Here is a 25,387-nt window from a genome sequence, read left to right as displayed (position 1 = left end):
AAAAAAAAGTGTTTTTCTTGGGTGGTATGGCGTTGATTTCCACGCAGAACAATTATTCCATAGTGGTTTGAAGGAAGGTTGACAGTAATACTTACATGGGACAAGAGTAGAAATGCTATGACTGTTCTCAAAACGTTTAAATTTAAATTAAGTCAATTAAAAAAAATGATTCTCTTGGTTTAAAGAAAGGCAGCAGCGCATTTTTCCATGACTGATAAACCGGAGACAAACGGAGCAGGACTTAATGCTTCCCACATGGCCACGTGTCTCCCTGGTACCTCACCAAGATGGCGGACGAGAGAGAGAGGAAAACTATCTTGATTAAACTGCCAGAACCTGGCGTGAGAGATGGAGCAGAGCAGAGGGCTGATGCCAGCGGGGCAACCCGCTCTCAGGAGGCAGCCAGGAGCTCTGAGTGTTTCCTGTAAGGAAATATTCCCAGAACTTCCCTGGGCAACTTATTCGTATGTCGAATTGCTCTAGGGCAGCAGTGCTTGTTGTATCCAAAGTGACCCACCACTGCAGCCTAAGGGACAAGATGACACTGGACTGCTCTCAGACCAGAGGCAGTCCAAATTAAAGCTGCCGGTGTGTGGATATTTGGATCGACAGATCATTGCAAACCATTTAAGCTTTCCACGTCTATTGTAGTTAGACCAATTCATATTAACACAGCGAAAATCTAGAATCATTAATTTCCTTGCCTCGTGCTCTTTTGTAAGCCTAGCAGTTAAAAAGACATCTGTAGAAAATTATAGTAAAATCGTATTAGCTCTGCATGACACAATGGTATTAGGGTTTGCATTTTATCCCATGACTTTCATAAATCAGGTTTATCATTCTGTTGCAAGTCACACACATTATTTCAAATAATTTAAGTTAAAAGAAGCTTTAACAGAGAGGTGAAAGTTAACAGCATAGATATTTTTCTCTCTACAGTGCATAAGGTAGCCATTTAGAAGTGTAAGACAACAGCAATCACTGCCATTCTCTAGACATAAACAGAATTTTCACCTATGTTTGGGACTTGTTACCTTCACAAGATGGCAAAGAAGGCAAATGCTGATGTTATGAGATAGAAGCAATGACTTCCTAGATATGTTCAATATTCACAACATTCCGTCTCAGAATCAACACTTTACCAGTCACTTATAGCAATTATCCTACAGTATTCCTGATGCAAAATGTATCTGTGCAAGCAGCTGTTTTTGCACACGCGTATTAACTTCCAGTTTTTTTTTCTAGCTTCAAAACACTTAATTTTTACTTGGTGATCAATTTCCAATAGTAGAAAAACTGCTGTGTTTAGCAGTTATTAGCTACATACTGCACAGAAGCGTAAGCTATGTCAATTTACCCATGACCTAAATTAGGGTTTTGCATGGTCAGCTAGCTTATGCAGGAAGAAAGATGCAATAGTTAGCTGAATCAGACAACTATTTCATTAAAAATGTTTTATTTGCACATTCTAATGAAGGAAATGACAGGATAAAAAAGATGCATCATTTTTCAGCATGGAAATCTTAACCTGTAAGGTCCCACATAGACTTTTTATGGCATTTCAGTTAACAGACAAACTACATATCACTTCCCCTAACCTTCAGAGACCTAAAAAAAAAAGGAGCAAAATAAACAAAAAGTTAAGCTAACTAAAATCCCCGTTGCCTAGAATGACTGCAGAAACAGAGCTCGTGATGTTTCTGAACCTCCTCGCTTTTTCACCTTTTCGTGGCAGAACAGAATCCTTGTTTCTGCCATGCTACTAAAAGCTTCAACGTTTCTGCTGCTTTTTAAGGAGTTGTTCAGTCTACAGCCTTTCATCCGTATGCTGCATTGCTAACTTTGGTTTGGAACATGAAGAGCTGCATTAAATAAAACCAGACACCTCTAATCTAAATTTAAGCTTTACTTAATGCTTTACGATTATTAAGAAAACCCTATTTGACATGGATACAACATGGACAACAGCTGTTTACAGGCTAGCAGTATACTACGTAGTATGCATTTGGATTGCTCTGCTCTCACCCTCAACCCAGTTATGAGGCACCAACCACAATCAATCTATTTTTCCAGTTTTCTGTAATTTATCTATTCCCAGATATACTACAACCTGCAGTTGATATTATACCCTATTGCAAGATATAATGTATACTTAAGGAGCTAAGAATTAGAAAAACTCACCCCCAGATCCTCCTCACAGAAATAGATTACATCTGAAGGCATTCATTCCATGAAAAAATGAAAACAGAAAAAACATTGCATGATACAATGTGCAAAGAATGACCGGTCCAGTGATGGCAAATTTAATATTTTCCACTTGCAGGATGCCAGAAGATTAGATTGCTTCCGAAGATACCCAGGTGACATTTATGAAAAGAATACATCTCTGATATACTACCACGTACTTACAACTACCCCCAAAAAAAGTTTTTGTTCTGCTCAAGTTCTCAAAGTCTGTTTCTTACTTTTGGGAGTGGCTGGAGAACAGTCTTCAGTCTGCAACAGACCGTAGAAATATGCCTCCTGAAAGGCAAAATAAGAAGTGCAGAAGTCTCCTTATGCATAAATTCTAATGTAGCTTCCTTATTACATCACCTTCTGTTGTATGTCAAAACGTCAAGTTTCTGTTCAGAAGTGTAGTGCCACTTTAATTTTGATATTTTAAAACTAGCAATGTAAAAAAAAAAAAATACCAGCATGCATCATCAGGGATGCACATTTCTTCTCAGTAGATTAAGAACATTAACATAAATGTATGCATATAAAGACAGAAGTAACTGTGCTTTAGTTTTGTACTCAGAAGATCATCTAACTGCCTTGATCATTGGGGAATGGGAAGCTAGACGAACACCCAAGGTATTCACCAAAGTCAAAGAAATTAAGAAGATTAAAAGTGAAAATCAATACATTTCAAGAGATTTTTATATGAGAATCTGCAGGACCGCTCCATTCAATCAAGTTAAAGTTAGACTATTGGGATGGTAATTTGGGGTATTAATCCACTGCACACAGAAGTAAATTTGTTCTATGCTGCTTATGTGTTGTAGAAGTATTTCTGTTTAGCAATCTCACTTTAGGAAGCTTTCCCATTTATGTATTTTCTTGCATCTTTAATCTCATTATTCTCTTTTTAGCAACTTTTCAGCAACCAGACTAATTATTTCTATCATGCATAAAACATAGAGGCTCTTTCATAAAAGTTTTATCATAGAACAAAAAGATCTCTCTCTCTTGCGCAATCTGCAATGTAACTTCCACACAAGCCTCAACAAGTGAATTCAAACAAAGTTAAAGGTAGGTTCCCGGCTTCAAGTACCTCCAGCACAAAGTGGTTCTACACGACATTCTGGAGTAACCAGTCCTGCTAACACCTCATTGTGTTACTCACAGATTCTTCAGCAGTTTTATTTATCATTTAAAGCAATGGAATGCTGCCAAGAAAAACATGCATCCTTCTGCTGCTGCTTTCACGATCAAGTTGACTCTTGCACTCAAAGTCATCCCATCTTTGAAATTCTGCAGAACGTTTTTGCTAAGAGTTTTCAATGGGTGGACGTGAGTTGTTAAGTACATAAAAATGTCAACACTGAACTCTAGATCTTAAATACTGAGTCAAGTCACAAGACATCATAAGATTTGAAATGCCACTAAGTTTATGGCAGTTTCGTGAGTTTAAGTTCAACCTTATGAGAACTTTTTCTCCTCCTTCCATTCAGTGATGGCTGTCTCCATTTCTAAAATGATTTTGATTCAGTTTCAACCTTGTAAACCAGTGGTACATTTTGTTCCCACTAACACAGGTCAGAATTAATAACTTAAAAACTCCTTTAATCAAATCTTAAAGCAACTCCAAGACTTGCCTCTCATAGCTTTCAGTGAGACATGCAAAAACCTTACAGAGCAAGTACTTAGTTGTTTGGGTTTTAAGTGAAGATAAACTACAGCGAAGGAATTTACAGATGAAAATAACAATCCAAGCTATTTTTATTATTGATTGTATGTATTGCCTTATATCTTTCAGTTTTATATATCAGCTGGTTTGTGCATTGTAGTGTCAAAAATCTGAAATGATTCTGTGCATGTGTATGCTTATAAAAATACTAATATGAACAGAGAATGCAATAAATCAGTTTGGAGGTTCAGCCCACAACCACATGCTACTTACCACTTCATTTTCCTTGATGAAATCTCTTTATTCTCCAAATTTACTCTCTACAATAGCAGCACCATCAAGAGAACGATTAACAGACAAGGCAACAACAGCTGAAGAATGGATTCTACATTACACACTGGACAATGGTTCCACTAAGAAATCACTTTTGATTGTCAAGTACATGAACTCTACTTACACATCTCCGTACTTAAAGCCATCAGTTTCCCATCTCTGCTTCAATTATCATATCATGTTAATAGTCTTAAGGTAGAACTAACCAAAAAAGTCAAACAACACAATCGCTATTGCTGGTTAAGATCAAGGACAAAATCAGTATCGGGCAGCTGGTGGTTGGAATCTACTACAGGCCACCTGATCAAGGGGAGCTGTCGACAAGGCCTTCTTGCTTCATCTTGCCTCATCTGCAAGAAGTGACACACTTGCAGGCTCTCATCCTGATAGAGGATTTCAAGGCTATGTTGAAAGGGTGGTCCTTAAAAGGGCCACAAAGATAATAAGCGGGCTGGAGCACCTCTCCTATGAAGACAGGCTGAATGAGCTGGGTTTGTTCAGTCTGGAGAAGAGAATGAAGACCTCACTGCAGCTTTACGATATTTAAAGGGTGATTTAGCTTAGATATGTGGAGGAACATTTTCCACTGAGAGGGTGGTAAGGCACCGGAGCAGGTTGCCCAGAGAGACAGTCGATGTCCCATCTCCAGAGGTGTTCAAAGGCCACGTTAGACGTGGCCCTGGGCAACCTGATTTAGTACTGAAATCATCTAACACCTGGCAACTCTGCCTGCGGCAGTGGGGTTGAAACTTGATGATCCTCAAGTTTCCTTCCACCCAAGCTACTACTCTATGATTCTGCTGGATTATGCATCTGTTTAAAACTGAAAACAAAACTGCCATCACTCTTCAAAACAATTAAGTAACAAATAACTCAGAATACAATGTTCAGAGATTTCATTTTGTGACACATTTTTGCAAAGATTAGCTCAACTGTAACCTGCTTGGCCAACAGTTTCTTCAGGCAGCAATTTTAATTTTTCATGAACACACTGCTCTAATAAAGTACTTGGCATTAGTTATGGCTTTTGAATTAAAATGCATTCATGACATTAAAATTTAAAATCACTAAGCCATTAGTTTTGACTGGCTTTTTTCTGTATAGTGTTTCCAAGAATTAGCAGCTAAGAACGTATTTCACCAGCAAAAGAATGAGAGCTGGAATAAAATACACATTGCAGAGAATAGTAATACTTTATACACTGCATACCGAATGAAAGCCAAAACAACTTTTCTATTCTGATTAAGGCTTATCCTTAAGACAAATACCATAGTTGAACTTACAGTCAACGGCAACCTGTCTGCCATCTACATTTTCTTGTATATTCAGAAATGAAAAGGTTTATGGCACTGCAGCACAGTTCTATAAGGTGGCTATTTCCAACAATGACTTGAGTGTCTATTTTTTGCTATAGAAATTTCCATGTAATAACTAAAGAGCTGAGCTTAATCATTGATGAATCTGATCTGTGATTTCTCCAGGTACACAAACCCACTATGAAAGGTAGTCGTCCTCTTCTACCTTATGAAAAAATTCTGCTTTGCTTAGGGTAGCATTCAGAAAGCTCAAACGGTATGAATCACAGGTATTGTAGTTCTTAATATGAAACCGTTACTTTTGATATCTCTCCTGGCATCTCAAAACCTTACCACGAAAAAAAATGAAAAAAATCACCTGCTGACAGTACAGGAACTCAATAACAGATTTCAAACCAGTTCTTGTCTCATCTTGTTTCACCTTGTCCATTTCGTACTTATGAAACAGTGTGGAGTTATGACACTTAAGATATTTAATGGAAACAGCTAATTCAATTTGTACACTAGTATCATTCCACTGTTTAATAAACTACAGGCAGTAAAGTAGCTCAGTTTTAGTCGTATGTTTTAATTGAGTACAATTTACACACTTTATACACTTCTATGTAAAGTGTCAAACTTGCTCAACATTAAGAATACAGCTCACTAAAACAGATGTCTGATCCTGCAGCTTCCCCAGTTCTTACTATCAGTTTTCTTTATTACTCTGCATTAACTTGTAGATAAATCAAGCATAACATAAGTGTCAAAAAATCCAGCTGTGTTGCAAAATGCTGCTGTAAGGCTAAATTTTTTTTTTTAAGTCCAAGTAGTTTCATAATCTATGTGCAGATATTTCTGAAGTCAGTAGGAATGTTATTCTCTGACAACCTAATTAAACTTCCAATAATGTCAGCAGGAATTTGATTGCAAAATGGCTCATTTTATAAACATCGCTACTTTTATGACAAAGAGATGCACAGCCAGATGATCAGGTGCCACCTCCTCCACAAACACATTTTGATGAAAATTTCCTCCAAGAACAAAACCCCAGTGATGTCAAAGGTCTGCGTTCCATCCATAAGAAGAGGGTTATAAACACAGCACAGATTTCCTCTTCTGTGTGTTTCACATCCATGTAACTTCATTCCTTTGAAAGAAGCTACTCCCAGTATATACATAAATTTAAATCTACATCAAACCATCTTCTATGTACAATATTGGATGCTAGACTACATGCTTTTAAAACACAAGTGAAATACAGGGCATAGAAAAGAGAAATGGAGTTTGCATATTTTAAGACTATTACGTAGTCTTTACACCGCAGTGCACGTGAAGCAGTTATGTTCAATGTTCAGTATGGTACATTTGGTGCCCATTGTAGATGTTTCTTTAAAACTGCATGGGCCATTGAAGTCTGAAAAAAAAGAAAACCAACAAAACAAACCCTTACATTTGTAATTGGAAACATGTCAGAGTGAAAAAGCCACTTACAATATCTCTCTGAAGTAGTAACAAACCTTAAGTTTACCCTTCCTTATGGTACTGTCTGCAGTGCTCATAGCCAGTACAGTTTTTTCTTAACGTAGCACAGGTTAAAACCAAATACTGGATGTTTTTACCTCACTCAAATACGACATGCATGCACTTCTCATTTTGCTTAGGTGTTAGGAAAAAAGTCATGTGGTGCTGATCAAACTGCCCATACAGACAGGAGAACTTTCTAGCATACTTTCAAAGAGCTCTGTATTGCTTCTCTTCTCAGGCCTCCTTTCAGAATCTGTTCAAGTCATCCAGTCATGATTTCTAATCCTGGAGTCTTTTTTTTTCTGCTTGCTTTTATTTCCATCAAGATAATTGGCTAAATTTAAAGATAGCAAACCAATACAGCATGGATAGAAACATATTATTAAAAACCTTTCAGACTTCACAGTCCTCATATAAATTTAAGACCATCTTAAAAACCTCTGAAGGAAATGGGGCTTCTGGATTCCACTAAAATGAAGGTAACATCAAATAAAAAGCAAAACTAAAGAACAGGTAGACCATTTTACTTTTGTCAAGTCTTAAATGTAAAGTATATTAAAAAACATGGTTTTGGATTTCAAGAACGGAATATAAACGTGTATTTTATATCCCAAAAAATCCATGCAGGTGTTACAATATTGGATCATTCTCTACATCAACTGGTATGCAACATTATTAAATAGATACACAGGTACCATAAATCCAAACAAATACCATGATCTTCTGGCCTCATTTATACTGTAGCTCAAGCAAATGTGTTCTTTGGTAAACTGAGTAAACTCATTTTCCACTCCGATGCATGACTGTTAGGAGGCCTTATCAGCCACTCGTATCAGGAAATGACAACTCCTCTAGACATAGTTTGGGCTACTTTTGTCACAAGAAAATAATATTAGTGGTGATGTCACAGGTATAAATGCAAAGAAATTAACATTATTCCTCCTTGCGTTGACCATTTTCAGGGGGGGAAAAAAAAAAAATCCAAACTGTCCCTTTCTATTCCTTGTTCAGTCCAGGTAACACTTAGACTTGCAGGAAGGTATTTTGATAGATGAGAACATATACATGCACAGTTCCAGCTTAAATAAAGAGACTTGAGTGGAGAACGGAGATCTAAAATTACCATGACCTGAAGGTATTTGTATTTAAGTTTGAAGATTCAGTAAAGTGGGACATCACAAATCCAAGTCAGTTTCTAGCACTCTCATCTTCCCTTTTTCCAAGACTGACAGAATATACATATACAGGTTGACATTTTGATTTCCAAAACAATCTTCACTTTTCTCAGCTTGCAAGTCCTATTGACTAAAGTGTAAATTCATTCACAACAAAATATTTTCAGTAAGTGAAACAATAAGCAAAGAAAACCAAAACTAAGCTCAGAAGCTAAGTGGTTTAGAAAGCCTCAGTAATAACTATGTGTGCGTTAGCGTGTCTATAATTTTTTTTTATACATTATATATGTAGACACATACACACATATATACACACACGTGCGCACACGCGCACAGGCACACACACATTTGTAACCTGCAGTGAAGATCAATCTATTTTCTAATAAGGAACATAACACATTATTTAAAAATGTGCCTAATTTAACAAAACGGAGAAGAAACTGCTGCTATCAAAATATACAATTTGAATTGCAGACTAGAAGGCTAACAACATTAAAAAAATAGTTTTAAGCAAAACCCCTTTGCTTCTGAATAACAACAGGTATCAACCTGCCATGAAGCATCCAAACCAGATTTTATAAAAAGTTTCAACTGTGACCCTTCTTCATTTGTAAAGTTATTGACATAACATATAGTGCGAGCTCTGGTCTCCAAACTGGAGTCTCTTTCATTGTTTTCAATCCACACTCCAGGAAATGAACGGCAGCTGAAGGATTCAGAATCTCAAGTGAGATTTATGCTTCACCATATACCTAAAACAAACAAACAAACAACTTTACTACTTTTTTGGTATGTATAGAAATTCTGCTCCCAGAACAATAAACAGACTTTGTTAAAACTCAACTCTTAGACCATTAGCTAGCTGCTAAGTAGATGAAATGCCTTATAAGCCATTGAGCTCTATTAAACACAATATTACCCCGTTAGAAGACAGTCAGCTAAAACGTCTGCTTCAAAGAAAATTCATTCTGTCACATGGGTTCTAACATTTGAAAATTGTTGCTAAAGATAACTCATTCAAGTTCATTCTGAGAATTTGAATATATAGTTTAGCTGACACTTTTAAATAAGAAGGCACAGAAAGTTTGACGCTCAGAATCATTTAGACAACTCCCACAGGATTTTTCTTTTTGAAGTCCACTCAATCGTTCAAGCCGTTTGCTGTGCAATCAACATGAAAAGATTAAACACTCATTAAATGCACAGACTTTTCTCTCCCTTCAATATTTCAACTGCTTAATGATAAAAAGTTTCTCTTCTACAACATGAAAAAGATATTACAATGAACTTGGTATTCAAAGAAGGTTCTGAACCAGAGAGAAGCAGGCAAAAGCAGCACCACTTTTCAGAGCTATTGGTGCACCTTCATTCATCAATTCTCATGCAAGGCATTGCTGAAGTACGTGGAATGTTTCAAAAATACGAAGTAAAAACACCACACTTGAACTCATTACATGTCATATCTTTTCTGACCTTCATCTTCTACCTGGTGCTGTGGACTCAGGAGGCATCAGAGTAGATTATGCTTTGTGGTTATCATCTTGAAAGCACTTTCTCACCTTTACTAGAGACTGTCATCTAGTAAGGTAGAAATAGGAAAGAGGAGAGCTACAGTTCACAACTGCAGATCGAATGAAGGGCTGGGGGAACAACCGAAAACTGCACCATGTAGGGTGACATACTCTGTTCCTTTACCTCTCTCTAAATGGAGATGGGGAAATCACTATTCTAGTCCACGATCAGTAAGAGTAACCATCCTTCTTTTACATCTTTGGATATTACACTTTGGAGAGTAGAGTTATTAATTTGTACTGAACATATACTGGTATATATTTTGAGAAGTCTAAACAAATATTTACCACTTAAAGCACTGTTAAGTCACTAAAATTGTATATAGAACTCGTTTCCATAAATTTGTTATTCCTACTAAACATCACAAAAGCACAAGCATAAAAGACTTTCAACACGAAATGTACCTGTCTAAAGTTTCCCAGAAGCGTAGAAATACTGGCCTGTCCAAGTGTCTTTTGTGGTAGCTTAGTTCTAACACTGTTACATCCCATTTCTGTACATTTGGATCCAGACGTACCTCATCATATTTGAGATGAAAAGCTTTAACTACAGGAAAAAAAAAGGTTTAGCATACAAACAAGAGGATTTCACAGTATTTTATTATTATTCAAAAAAAGATATCTCCCTTTTTCAAAATGAAATCCAAGAATAAAACTAACAAGTCTATCTCTCAAGAAAATCAGTTGGTTAATATTGAACTGAATACAGTGGTCAGTGATCACTGTCTGGCACTAACATCACACCACAGTTCTATGCAAAAGGGCTATTTTTAGCCATTTTATCTTTTATTTATCTCTCTCGGGGCTAATTTTATCTTTTTAGATACATAAATCCCAGGAGAACAGTAGGAAACTCATAGCCAATTCATAAGCATTTTCTTTAGAAAGCCAAGATATTATTTCTCAAGATTTCTGAATCCCCCAAAACCCTTTCAAAAATAAAAAAATAAACATATCCCACCATAACAAAACCATAACAACAAAAAAGCAAGCTATTTCTGAGACCACTGGAAGGCTTGTATAAGTCAATGCCAGTGTAACCCCTTAATGCCACATGAAGTACTTTGAGAAACTCACTAACTGCCAATTTCCTCTAATGTAATGCTCAGCTAATAACAGTAAGATGTTATCAGTTCATTTCCTTTTGGGAAGCCTTGTCTCATGCGAATTATGTAAACCCAAGCATTAACAAGATGAGTTTTCTATTTTTCTTGCCGTTCTTTTTGCTTTGTGGGCCAAATTATAATTTTGACGTGATCCAGCATGAAGTACTTAAGTGTTGCGCCATTGCTTCCTGGTAATCAATTTATTGCACCATCTATTTTGAATTAAGTCTGCACCTCCTTAAAAACAATCATGCACCTAATCCCATGTAGGACTGAATCTTGGAGGCAGTGAATAAGGAAATAAGCACACAAGGTATTCATAAAAGCTTTGTAGATTTTGAAACGTTAATGTTTGTAACAGAGGAAAATAATCTAACATGGGAACGAGACGTACATTATTGGGAACTAACCATTGAAAGAAAGAAGAGGTATCATTCTTTCACTTGAAAAAAATTAAGTACTTGCATACCCCCAGTCTGAACTATGCAGGCTAGGATTTGGATTACTTTTGGCACAGCAAAGAAATTCAAGACAATTACCATGATCCTCTCCATGTCTATGTATATAATACTAGCCATAGGAATTAGTGTGAAACTACTGCCCAGAGCTAATAATATTTAACAGCATTTTACTCAGTTTCGCTGTTCACCATTCCTATTTTCTTAATTCCTCATTCTAAAGTACTGTTTTCTTGTTCCATTAGTCTCTTCTATTAAGCTCTCCCATGGTACACTTTTCATTTCGATTATAAGAATCTTTCACTTCCTCCTTGTTCATTCCTTCATTCAGTTCATTCTGTTTTCTTGTTCACACCTATATCCTTTGCCTTCTGGACTACTCTCCTCCATCCTATCCCAAAACAGTATTCTTTTCCAGTTTCTACTTCATCTTCCAAATGTGGACTCACAAAACCTGACCAGACATGTCTCCTCACCATACTGACTGGAAGATGACAGATTTATTTTTTTTTTTTACTTCAGAATTTTGGGTATTTTGTTTGTTTGTTAAGTCTGCAGTTCAGGAAACAGCACACGCTGAAAAAAAGGCCTATTTACTAAGGCAACTTCACAATGAAAAAATAGGAGGAGAACAGAGGCTTACGGTTTCTTTCCATGTTACAGTACACACTGCAAATAGAAGAGTGAACTGTACAATGTAAGTGCACTGTATATATCAAAGCATAAAGATGTAACAGTGCTAATAGAAAAAACTTCAGACCTATACAATGGAAGCATATAGTTCATATATTATAAGTACCTACATCTTATTAGACATTCAGGTTTTTGTCAAGACACCTGATTATACTTGTAAAACTTACTGACATACTGGGTGATTCATCCTCTCTTCAAACACATCACAAAATCACAAGGACAGCTCATAAATCTGTTATTCAATCTAGTGCTATATACATGGCCTTTTTGTCCACTTAATAGGCTCAGGAATGTAATTCCCTTTTCAAAACAGTAGCTATTTCTATGAGCTTTCACACAACAGAAAAGTTGCAGAGGTCAACTTCAAATTTGGGTATTCACACAGATAGCAAAGACAATGTTTTCTCAACTGCCCCAGCGCAACAGTACCCTGGCAGCATTTTACCATGTAGTAAGCAAACTGCTAAACGAGAAACAGAACAACAAACAGTAAAATACAAACAACAACAACAGCCTTACTCTTAGCGAAGATATCAACAGGCGATCCATCAGGCAAGAGCCACGGCCAGCCTTTGAACTGCCAAGCAGGACCCTGTACAAACACTGCCACCACACGATCCCTGTGAACATAATAGATGGACGTTCAAAAATACATTTTCTTAATGGGGAAACACATCTTAGCATCGTTTGTTGGTTGCGTTTCTTTTTAAAGCAACAGCAAACAACTGCATCTTCAGTACAACTACTTTTTCTCTATTTTAAAGTAAAGGGAAAAGAAAAGTTACATGAATTACTTTTCAGCTCTGTTCTCTGCAGATTCATTTATCTTAATAGTGTTTATTTCTGGCCATTATTCTTTGGTTTTTCAAAGTTCTCTAATAGTTTAGAGATACTCCTCTAGGAATAACAGGGTAAACTGACTGAGATGCAGCAACTTAAAAGCCATTGTTTTGCATACTGTTAACTTTTATTCTAAAAACTTACAACAAGAGAAAGGCACTACTTTGCTTCCTCCAATTACAAAGTCGGTTATATATCGTGATGCTATGTAACCATTAACTGCTGTTTAAGAAAATAAATTTGTTGTTCAAATGATGAAGCTTTTATATTAATAACATTTTCTAAAAAAACCTTTGAGAATAAATATCCTGCCACATACGGTCTGCTTTCTTGAACACTTGCATCATCCAAACACAGTTCCTACCTACTACAACAAATTACTGTGTATGTAATTCAATTCTCAACTTTAGTTTATTGAATTTCAAATTGGAAAGAACAATCAAGAGTTGTGTGTGCATGTGTGTCTGACTATTTGGTGGTGGGTTTCCTTCTTTTTCAGGGGAGGGGGAAGTAGGAATTGGGAGGAGACAGTCCTAAAGCTTAACCGTTTAAGATCATGTTGCAGCTTTTGTAACAGGAAGCAGAAAAGCCAGCACCAACATTTCCACACATTCATTTCCAGATATACTAATAATTGATGTTACCATGGATAAACTAAAAAAAAAACAAAAAAACAACAAAAAAAACACTTTCAAAAAACATAGCACCTGATCTCTCTGGTCAGAAGCACTTTCAGAACATTAAGGTCTGATCATTAAGGTTAAAAACAATCAGCAAAGATGTCCTGCACACCTAATGTCATCATGCCTACGAGGAAGTAGTAGAAATGTTTCCTAATTCATTGCATCACAAATATAGAATAAACACAACGTAAATAATAAATGTAACAAATGTACGTTGCTCCAGCATTTACTTATTCAAAGGTAAATACATTTTTATAGTATCAAAGAATGGCCTTATGAAGAAAATCTTTTTGCAGCTTTTTTATTTTTTTTTAAACAGGAAAAGTTATTTCTGATTCCCTTTCCCCAGCTGAGGTTCTCCCTTCAGAACTAGGCTTCCATCATGTAATTCAGTTCAATCAATCTGATTCACTACTAAACCCATGGTTCATTTCTTTTGACTGTTGAAAAAAAAAAAAAAGCTAGAATATCAGATGCTGAAGATGTCTGCAAATGCAGTTTCCCAATAGACTCTCAGTCAGAGAGAAGATGAGAAAGGAGGATTTTTGCCTTGCATCACACTTCAATGACTTGCACACTACAGTAACAGGAACTGGAAAAGTCATATAAGCATTCCTACTTGAATTTCTGGAATATTTCAGACAAACTAAACATAACTGTGCTGCTCATACTGTTAAAATGTAAAACACTATTCTTATAAAAGATTTTAGAATTTTTTATACTGTTTTAACCTGGAGACAAGAATCTATTAGAACTAACAGACAAACCAATTCTTATATTCCCGTCTTCACTTTTTTATGCAACTTAATAGAATTTTATTGGTTCAAGTTCTGCATTCTCCCAATGAAGAAATTTAGTAAAGGGGACATATTTTACCAGTCTTGTGGCATTAGTTTCAGAGGTTGGTCTACTACTCGGTAGGGAACGGTAACGCTGACTGTAGTTCCCCCAGGTTGCATCTGGTCCTTCCTTCTCTGTATTAGAGTTTCATTTTCTCGTTGACAGCCCTGCTTCTTCTTTTCATCTGATGGTACAAACCTTAGGGAATAAAGAAACTGTCAGTAGACAAAAGTACTTCAACGTAACAGGAAACATAACTACTTGATCAGATCCTTGCACTATTGCAGTCACTGAAGCCATCTCATTTTCATGCTACACCTCCACGACTCCATTCAGTACAGCAAGATGAAGTTTCATAAGCATTTACAAAAAAACTAGTTGTACTAGGTCTTCTACCTCTCAAAACGACAGCTATTACGTTGATGACATTTCTTGCCTACCTACCCCAACACTGTAGCAGATGAAAAGCGAGAACACAGCCTCCTAAATGACATTAACTAATTTGTTTTTAGGGAATGAGGGTTACATGGGGAGATATTGGGAAGCTTGTCCAGTAAGAAATGATTGCTTCCTGGAGCAAATTTTATAGCTCTCGTCCTCGGGGAATTCAAACATACACATCAGAATTATGTTTTCTCCAGAAAACTGTGACTTCGGATCAAAAACATTGAGGGGTCTGTTTTCTGGTGGTTTTCTTCCCTTCTCCTTTTATATTGTTACTTATTAATTTTATGACAGTGATTTCACACTATTAGATGATTCATCTGATGTATGATACTACAATTATGGCTTCTTTTCTTTCATTTTATTTTAAATAGCTTCCTTGACAGATCAATTATGTTTGCAAAATAAGGACAATGTGATCCTCATGTCTCAATCTCTGTTAAAAGGAAACACAAATCCTTAAGATTCAACCCTCCAACACATTCCATAACTTTGATTTTTCCACCTCCTTCTTATAAAAAAGCGATTCCATTTAAAGAGCTTCCTCTATATGGCAGTAATAAAACAAAATACACACAGCAGCTCCCAAAATTGGCATCATAAATGTGAGATTAGCGTAAGGCTGTTTGAATGAATCTCGAATTCAAATCTGGCATTTGTAACAAGGAAAGCTAAAATCTTGCACTTCACAGAACTAAAACTATGTGACAGCAAAGTATGGTGACGTGACCCAGTATCACCTACTACGCCAGCAAAGGAACTAAGGAGAGCATGAGCTCAGAACCATCTTCTCTCCTTCTCTTCTATTCAGAACCACCAGTTGCACTCCTAATATTGTTTGTTTCTGACATTTTGCTTCCAAAGTTCTGACCAAAAGCAGCAGCGTATTTTGTTTAACTGCAAAAGGTATCAGGAGTATTGGTGCTATATTTTAAACACATAGTGCTGTACGCAATTGGTGACATTTATCTTCATTATAGAACAGATGGCGCTTTCTAAAAGTTTACTGCATTTAAGGGTATGCTGTTTGAACAATTTCTAAAGGTATTCTCTTCGATCCACTCCAACTTCAGAACTAAAAACTACTTGAATATGCTTAAACAGCAGGTAGACTGCATTTCAAATTCCCAGGAAAAGAGAAAAAGGAAGGAGAAGCCAACTAAGAGGAATATTCATTATTCAGTCCACTTGAAAATACTTCCTTATGCTAACATGTCACACCTATTGAAAAAGAGGCATTCTGTGGGGGAACAGATGTAACATCTTTGTTTAGACCAGAATGTGTAAACTGCCAAGTAAAAACCTGCTAACAAAACTACTTTACTTCCCTTACCTGGAAAAAAAAAAAACAAAAAATACAACAAACAGATGAACCCCTCCTGTACTATGCGGGATTTAACATCACTTCATAAACAGATTGACACAATCAATTTTTAGAATGCATCTCCATATGCATAGTAGTATACTAGAAAATTATTTTACAAGTTACCAATAACTGAACTGAGCACTGGAGCTACCTAGCACTGAGAGGACAAAAGCAGCATGGCAGCTTTTACAAGATAAACTATAAATTATCTGTCTGGTGCATGCAAAACATCAGCCAAAAGAAAACACAGTAAAAAAAGCTATAAAGGATGGATTCAAAAAAAGTATGCTCATGCCAGCTAGAATATTATAAAAATGTTAAGACAGTAATTTCAGCAGTGAGCTCAAAGACTATTAATATTCACATACATTGTATCTACCACATCTGATAAATACACGGAATACTGCCTGCACAGTGCATGAAGCGCAGCACTGAAACATTCAACACAGCTTTAGTTTGGACAACTCTACCAAGCGTGCTAATTTAAAAACTCAACAGTGAAAAGCAGCTTTAATCATGAATGTGCCTAAAGGGCTGTCCTGACAACATGTTGCAAGTTTTGTTTTGCCAGCACTAACTGATAGCAAACTGCTCCGGCTGGATGCATTTAAGTCTATGGGGCCCAATGGGATTCATCCGAGGGTACTGAGAACTGAACGATGTCATTGTAAGAGCTCTCACAATTATTTTTCAGTCTTTGGAATTTAGAGAGCCCAGTGAACCAGAAGCTGGTAAATGTAGCCCCAGTTTTCAAGAAGGGCAAGAAAGACAACCCTAGTAATTACAGTCTCACTTTGATGCCTTGCAAAATTAGAGAGATTATCTCAGAGTTATTGGAAAACACCTGAAAGACAAAGCAGTCAGTGGTGATAGCCAATGTGGGTTCACAAAGGGAAAGGCACATTTAAGAACTTTATCATCTTCTGTGATGAGGTTACCCCCCTGACGAGCTGACCAAGAGAAGGCAGTAGGTACCATCATCTGAATTTCAGCAAAGCTATTGATAACTGCTTCTCATAATACAGCATACATGAAAACAACACAATGCGATGGGTGAACATTCTCCTGACAGATTTGAAGAGTATAGTAAATGGGGTTACATCAGGCTGGATGCCAGGCTCCATTTTAGGACCAGTTATCTTTAGTATTTTCATAAGTCATCTGACCATAGCACTTGAATAAATACTAAGTTTGCAGATGATCATAAATTGGGAGTAGCTGTCGACACCTTTGAGGGGTAGACACACTTTGCAGAGACCCTGACAGATTAGAGGGTGGGCAATCACCAACTGCATGAAGTTTAGGATACTCTATGCTTTTAAACGTATTAAAAAAAGTAAAAACGAGAACAGTAAGTCTCATCATCTCTGCCAAATGAGACGAACATGGATGTGACGAAGCAATACTGTGATTCTTCAAGTTTAGCAATTTCACCACTATAAATTATATCCGAGACATTCCAGAATTGGCTGACACTTATTTTCTATTTTACTCCTAGCTTTTATTGTTTAAGAATTCATCTCAATGCTATTTTATTGACAGTTGTTCTCCAGCTCAAAGTCAGTTAAAAACTGTGTTACGTAACTGAGACCCAACCAAATGGCATTTTAATTCTGTGTCTTGTAGCCTACAATCTCATTCATTTTTATTGCTACACATCTGTAAGCTTTTGAACATATCCCCAAGACAGAACAAACACCTCATCTATATGTTTTGATGACAAAAAAAATTAAGAACTGTGAAATATACCGTTCCAATAAAATCAAAGAGTAAAAAAGGTGGCTATTGTAAAGCAAGCACTGAAGGAAACGATTACGTATATGTACACATAGAATAAAGGAATAAAGCATGACTTACAAAAAGGTTATGAAATACATGCTTGTCTCTCAAGGACTTTGGAGCAAAGCTGTCACAGATTAAGCACGTGTAACAAAAGCCACGTGCTCCAGAATTGAGAATCAATAGAAATAGCTGTATGAAATAAAAAAAACCTCCATCTCAGCATTAAAGAAAACAGCAAAAATGTCATATTCTCTTGGGAATTATTTGCCACAATATTCTAGCTTGTGGTTTGATGACCTATTTTTACTTGCTTCCTTTTCTATCATGCAGTATGATAGAAACGTACTGGAAACCTGACTGCACAGTAGCATACATTTTCATTGCTTCTACATTTTCCTATTCTCTAGTCAAGAAAAATTTAACATCCCTATTTAGAACTCATCTTCCTATCTCTTCAAGGAAATTAATCATGCTCAATTCTCTTGTTATTAATTGCCAAAGTGATTATTCACATAAAAATTGGTGTATTCCTTCACACAGCAAGCCACTTTCCTCAGGTAATAGACAAGTGATTGAACAGGATCAAATGATGGACGATAACCAGTAATACATCTCAACTTAACCTCCACTGCTGCTTGTCTGTAGGCTCTGAACTCACATCAATTGCTAGCATTAACTTCAAGAACACTTTCACTCAAGTCAACACTTTCTGCCTCACAACTTAGGCATGCTGAAAAATGCATGAACAGACCCAATAAGGCAACTCCAATGCTGGACAATAACCGAGTTCATCGTAACATACATTTGATTTTGTCTACGATTTGAGATTTATTTTTACCACTCTCAAAACTTTGTATTCAATTACAGAGCCAAAAGCCTCACAGACCTACCCTTGCAAGAGAATAAGTCATTTTTTGTACTGTACAATTTTTGTAATCCTTTAGACAGTTTGCTCAATATTAAAGTTGGATAAATCTCAGTGAGTTATCAAGCCATACAGATCAGTTAAAGAAACTGCACTTTTACAAGAATTTCAAAGGCTTCATTTGCCACATCATTCTTAGCTGTGCAAAATTACTGATATTGAAAATTAAAGCAATTTCTTGTTTCTGTGACAAAGTGTCAAACGATGAATTTTCAGAGCTTCCTAGACATATCCAGGATTTTCAGTTCCTCATCTTAATTCCTATGTAATCTGCTTCCTTATCAGATAAATAAATTTACCTATGGTTAAATGTAAGATGAGTAACAGCACTGACACCCTAAAAGTATATATTTATCATTTAATTGTTGACATCTCCCTGATGCCAACTCCTGCTCCATTTTAGTTATACGTAAACTCAAGTACTCATTCCTTATTACCACACACTTCGCAGAACTGCACAGAGTGCTTCGCATGTGTATCATGGCCTCCTTGCCCCACAGCCCTGGGTCTCATTTTCCCAGGGGACAACTCACCTGTACTCTGTGGGATCTCTTACATTTCCTACCAGACTCTCCAGCTCTCTTCTAGCTCCAAAATCCCTTCTTCGTATGCTTTATCATTCATCTCCTCTCATACACCTAGTACAAACCAACTACCTCTGAAAATACAAGGGATTCTAATCTATCTGCACCTTCTTCAGCAGGTGTAGTAAGCAGAAAGGAATATTAACTTGGATGTTTTTCAGTGCGGGCAACTTTGTTTTTTTATTTTTAATTATTCTACAATTTGCAGTAAATAACATTTGTCTTCCAGATCTCTGCTTTTCTGTCAAATACAGCTAGAAGTGGCGAAAGTTATAGCAAGTGGTAATTGAAGGCAGAAATTACACAACTATTTCTCTTGGAAAATCATCACATGTATATACATACACATACACAAACACACTAGCTTTGATCTAGTGATACAGATATCACTCTACATCAGGGCTATTTTCACACTGTGCTCATCTGAATAGTAGGAACAAACCCTGCAGCCATCCTTAAACAGACTAATTCAATCAATTGGAATACAAAAACTGCAGGCCAGATGGCACACTTTCTAGCACATTGCTAGAACTCTTACGGCAAAAACTAGTATTTTGCTCTTCTGAGTACTTCTATTGCACTTCTTATTTGTTAACACTCCCTGCTTCATTTTGTTTTTGATACCTTTTAAGTATGTTAGTATCACCCTTTGTTCCCTTAAACTTCATTTTTGTCATTGCTTTCTCTTCCTTGTATCAAGTTCTTCACACGCTAATCATCAGCCCTCTCTGTGGGAGAGTCTTAGTGAACTTACCTGTAATTCTGTCCCACAAAGCTGAAAACAATCAAGGTTTCCCAACACAGATACACTTAGATGTGACAAACACATCCTTTATTCCATTACAGCTCTTCATCTACCAGAAAGTCGTGAACTGCATAGATGAACAAGTCAGGGCTTGTAGTCATGCATTTGTTTCTTATAAATACCCACATAATCAAACATCCTCTGTCAACATAATTATATCAGCCCAGTAACTGCTTGCACATTAAATTATAATGTTAAAAGCAAACCTCTCAGATTAAATATTTCAGAAGATGCACTAAGAGTCCAGTGTGTCTACTGGACCTTTGATGACATGTCGCATCTGGAAACTGGAAATAGCTGGAGATCAGAAGGCACCTAGTATCTCAAAAAGCTGTTTTTAAAAGGTCTAAGTTAACTCCACTAAGAACTTAGCATTGTAGTAAGGACAGTTTATTTCTCAAAAGTAAGCGTATGAAGTCTCATTATCCGATAAAATTGAAGGAGGAAGAAGAGCTCCCCGGTTTTTAAACAGACTACTGATGCAAACAATCTATAAATGCGTACTTCTGTGAAAACGTTTCAGAAATGAACCAATATTAACGGACTGGTAACTCTAAACACCAGAGTCTCTTGATTGTGTTTTGTTGTTTATATAAAAAAAAAAATCATAATAGCAACTTTTACCTTTCCACTAACAAAGTGGATTGTAATGCTGATTGCACTTGGCCACAACTAATTAAGTTTCTGGATTCGGTAGGCTTATTTAAGCAACAGTAGCTGTTTCTTCAGTGTCATACCCTAGCAAACTACAATGCAATGAATAGATTTCAGCAACTCATTAATATATCCCTGAATATGCATTATAATTATTTTTGCTGTATGTGAACTATAAAAAAAGAATGCCTATCACTTCAGCACAGAGTCATTTCTCATTTACTAATCTTTGCTAAACAAAAAATATGTAAAGAAAAATAACTAAGTCTCCATCTTTTTGGCACCAATGAAAACGTAATTTCAAAGACATTACAGTGATACTGGCAAAGAAAGACTGAGCAGACTTGTCCAACTGTCCAACCATTCATTGTCCTTGACAGTAAGTGATCCCAGAATATGAATACTGGCTATGATTTGAGGTTGCAATTTTAAGAGATCTATTCTGATTTTGTACTTGCATACATTGTGTATATCATGTCTTTTGTAACTTTAGCTCCTTCTAATGTCTCATTCTTACCTCTTAATTTCACTACTGCTGTCAAGTAACTTCTTCACAACCAGCACAAGCTTTCTAATCCTTTCTTCAGTTGTTTTTATTTTTTTTTATTTTTATTTTTTAAGAATCTTCCCTTTCAAATTCATCCTCAACGCAACTCAGCAAGATCAGTGCAATGTTCTATTCATGAAAAAATCTCACTTTTCTACCTCTCTTTTTAAATCTTAGCTGCTATCTCTTTCTAACCTACCACAGTACACAATGATTTAGACTCTATAAATGGCAGCACCCTCATTTCACAGACTCACCAAGGTTGGAAAAGACTTTCAAGATCATCCAGTCCAACTATCCACCTATCGCTAATAGTACTCACTAAATTTTGCACCTGGTCTTACCACTACCCTTCCTTCCTCACAAGTTAGCTCTATAAGCTTCTACTTACAACTACTGTGCTAGATTTAAGTCTCATTATTACAGAACTTTTAATAAATATCATTCACTCTCAGGAATTTCTTGTCTTAAATGCCAACTGGTATGATAATCCAATGCTTTCTGACCAGGGTCTTCCAGATATTCCAAAACACAAGAGTTTTATTTAATATTGAATTTACATATTTGAACATATATTTGACATTTTATGGAATTTTGATTGAACAGATTGATAGAGCTACTAACTGAAATCAAAATATAAGTACAATATAGTAACTGCAAGATGGAGTTAGATGACCATGTAGACAGATTCCTGTTATGAGTCACTGTATGATAACCGTCATATCAGCACTGGGCATTCCTAATCACTAGGATAGAACCTATGTGCTGAAGAAAGCTCAAGCTTGTTTTAACTTGATTTTCTGGGTTGTTCAGCTTTTACATGCTATGTTAGGTTAGGCAACACATTTAACCTCCCCCGGTGGTCTGGCTCGCTCATGAAGTTAGATCTATTGATCGTCTCAGGCAAGGCCATTAACACAGCTGGTTCATCTGCTCAGCTAACATAGTCATTGATCTAAACCAAAAGCCACTCTCTGCACCCCTTTTCCTTTACAATAGCTGTGGCCATTTCCTGCATTCTCTTCTGAGCTGCATGAACACAATGTCCTTGCCTATGTCCTCTGAGTTTTCTTCCATGGCAAGGGTTTGTTCTTCAGTCACACGCACATGCATGTGCTTTACATAAAAGAAAACCACAATAGTCATTAGAATTGCAGGATCTTCTCAATCTTGATTTGGCTCACAGGTCACAACTGTGTAAACATTCTGAAATTAAGTTTTGGCATTTTTATCACTACCGAAGAGGAATACACTTTTTTTTTTTAATAATCTAGCCTGTAAACCTAGCTTGTCATATCAGACAGTAGGTACTCCCCCTTGATTACTTATTAATTTGGTATTAATGTACCTTTATATCTAAAAACAGCTTTTATATAGTATGTTCTAATCAGCTACTTACTTCAGATCTTGCAGGAGGTCCTTTGCGTTAAGCATTGTTATTAAAGAGGTCGTGGCTGCTGGAATAATGATTATGGGAGTTCGAGAGCCTGTAGAGATAATTAAGTTGTATTTCTTGGTTTACTTTTTTTTTTTTAATTAGAGAAACTGTATATAAAACCAAAACTCTTGCTTAATGGATCACAATTATGGACAAACACTCAGGGAAAACTGTAGTAAGTTTTATCTAAATTGAAGGTCTTCACTGACCAAGTAAAATGTATGCCTGTATCAAGAGTCTCCCGGAGTCTGTAAATAACGGTAACACCATGTTTAGCAAAACACAGTTCTGCTTGCTTGTGGTTCCAGTAAAAGAAAGAGTGGGCACAATTCACACAAAAACAAAAAGGACCGTGTAACAAAAAATGACTCACCTTTTTTCTGGTTTGGAGGTGGTCTTGCTTGAGAAACTGAGAAAAAAACAGAATGTATGACAGAATGACTAATATATAATACAAATGCTGCAACTCAAAACATTTCAATATTTATCCCACATTTCAGTGTTTTCAGCCGCAGCAGTCACACTACAGTCATTAGATTGTTTTCAGAGATGCAAAACACAAAGTTGAAGAAGGGCTTTTTAATTTGGGTCCCAGTATTCAGAAGATAAGCAGTTTTTGACTTCATACAGATGCAAGTATAATTGAGGAGTAGAGGAGTCAATCTCCTCTACTTTTAAGCCAACTCGTCATCCTCCTCCATCCACCTCAAAAGGATAGTGTTCAAACAATGCCAGCAATCTGCAAGCAAGTTGCTTGTGGATCCCAAGCTCAACAGTACTGAACCAACGGGAATAATGTTTCACAAGATCATCTTTACAGATCCTCATCTTTTCATTAGTAGTAATGGTAGACGAGACCCACAGGATTTAGCTACCCCTAACATACACAGAACTTCGAATAAACTTGAAAATTCAGTCTTATTCAACTTAGTTTTGGATTGCAATTAACCCCTCAGTTGAGCTTTCCCCCCCCTCAATAAATTGATTCCATTCCAAGTTTTGCAACCACCTCAATATCAGAGATACTTCGGTCTGAAGTCAGCAAGGCATGTATGCTTCCTCACTTGGATGCTATTACTGAATAACCTGCCTTCTACAAATAAACACTTTATAGTTAAGTTTCAAACAGTTTTCAGGAATCCTAACCTTAAAAAAAGAAAAGAACTCTTGTGCTTGATAGTCATCATTATATATGTTTATCCTAATTCACAAAATTAGAAAATGGTGAGTAGTAGAAGAATTGATGCAAACTGTGAACATCAAGTCTCAACTGCTACTATGCATAACATTTTTCATTAATTGACTTCCAATTTCATAGCATCAACTTGCTCATGTTTATTTATGACCAACTGTTCCAGAAACTGGCTAGAACAGCATAAATATTCACATGAACAGTTGCCATTGTTGAAATATTGAGACCATATCCCTCAATTATCTTTTCCTGACACTATCAAATGCAGAGATATAATTGGTGATATTGTCTTGGAATGCTTCAACTTTATGTACTCTATTTTATTATTATTTTTTAAGTAATTATCTCCTCATTGTAAAAAAAAAAGTTACAAAAAAATACATGGATAGCACCAACTGCCTAGGAAACAGAAAATTGCATCTGTAAGAAAATCTGATACCTGTACCAAGACAGTTTACTTAAAAATTAGATACTCTAGATGCGTCCCCCAAAAATCTTGAACTGAAACCATCTGATATATAGCTGTTCAAGACAGTATTATATAACTGGTTTTGGACAATTCAGCTATTTTTTGCCTATACAAAATGAAGCAACTTCATAAATACTGCATGTTTTAAGTACTTGGATCACTGTTACCACCCTCTTTCCTGAGGAGGATATCTCCAAACTACCTTAGAACTGGCAGAAGGAGAAATTCTTTTCTGAAATATTGCATTACATATTTTCTTCAGACTATACCTCTCTTTTTTATTCAATTTTCAAGTTGCAGTACGGAGGCAAGCTAACAGATTAAACTGGCCTTAGAGAAAGGCAATATCACCGTAATGATAAAAATGCATTTCTACCAGCTAATGCACATGAAACTACAACTATAGCAGTAGGTACATGTGACAATCCAGTCACGCTTCTGTCCTTGCCTTTTCTACCCTTTTCATACTGCTGTCTGTCAACTCCGTTTACATTATTATGCTCAACAGGGCCAGTGAGATAAGTATGACAGGTATGTATGACCTTTCTAGCACCCAAATAACGAAACAGAATCATATCATCTGTCCACAACAGCATTTAGGAATGCTGAAAACATTCAGTGTTAGCATGATTTTAGGGAATTTGTCTCATCACATTATTAAATTATAGCATTAAATCCTACTAATAAATCTCAGGGAATTACCAAGGCATACAGTCAAAGCACTTAGTCTAAACAACACAAAGCTCTAGCACAATTTCTAGGAAAAAA

At 36.4% G+C, this 25,387-nt stretch overlaps 1 protein-coding gene across 1 annotated transcript; it reads right to left on the bottom strand.

The window, feature by feature from the left end:
* Window positions 1-3,966: 3,966 nt before the first annotated feature.
* On the bottom strand, window positions 3,967-23,440 carry LOC104912320 (parafibromin). Its single transcript, XM_010715672.3, has 6 exons — window positions 23,332-23,440; window positions 22,920-23,007; window positions 14,450-14,611; window positions 12,570-12,670; window positions 10,199-10,340; window positions 3,967-8,974 (listed from the first exon to the last, which is right to left on the bottom strand). The coding sequence occupies exons 2-6, from the start codon at window positions 22,952-22,954 to the stop codon at window positions 8,938-8,940; spliced, it is 477 nt and encodes a 158-aa protein (XP_010713974.1). The 5' UTR covers window positions 22,955-23,007; window positions 23,332-23,440; the 3' UTR covers window positions 3,967-8,937.
* Window positions 23,441-25,387: the final 1,947 nt, after the last annotated feature.

This window comes from Meleagris gallopavo, chromosome 10 (assembly GCF_000146605.3).
Source record: "Meleagris gallopavo isolate NT-WF06-2002-E0010 breed Aviagen turkey brand Nicholas breeding stock chromosome 10, Turkey_5.1, whole genome shotgun sequence".
Taxonomy (NCBI): Eukaryota; Metazoa; Chordata; class Aves; order Galliformes; family Phasianidae; genus Meleagris; species Meleagris gallopavo.
The sequence above is the reverse complement of the archived record's forward strand: the minus strand, read 5'-3'. Positions and strand labels throughout refer to the sequence as shown.

Excerpts from the sequence above, each read along its gene's own strand:
- LOC104912320 (XM_010715672.3), bottom strand. The coding sequence starts at position 22,954 with ATGCTTAACGCAAAGGACCTCCTGCAAGATCTGAA. Across the intron at positions 14,612-22,919 it reads GACCTCCTGCAAGATCTGAA|GTTTGTACCATCAGATGAAA; the intron begins GTAAGTAGCTGA and ends TTATTCCCTAAG. Across the intron at positions 10,341-12,569 it reads TGTTGATATCTTCGCTAAGA|TTAAAGCTTTTCATCTCAAA; the intron begins GTAAGGCTGTTG and ends TTTTTCCTGTAG.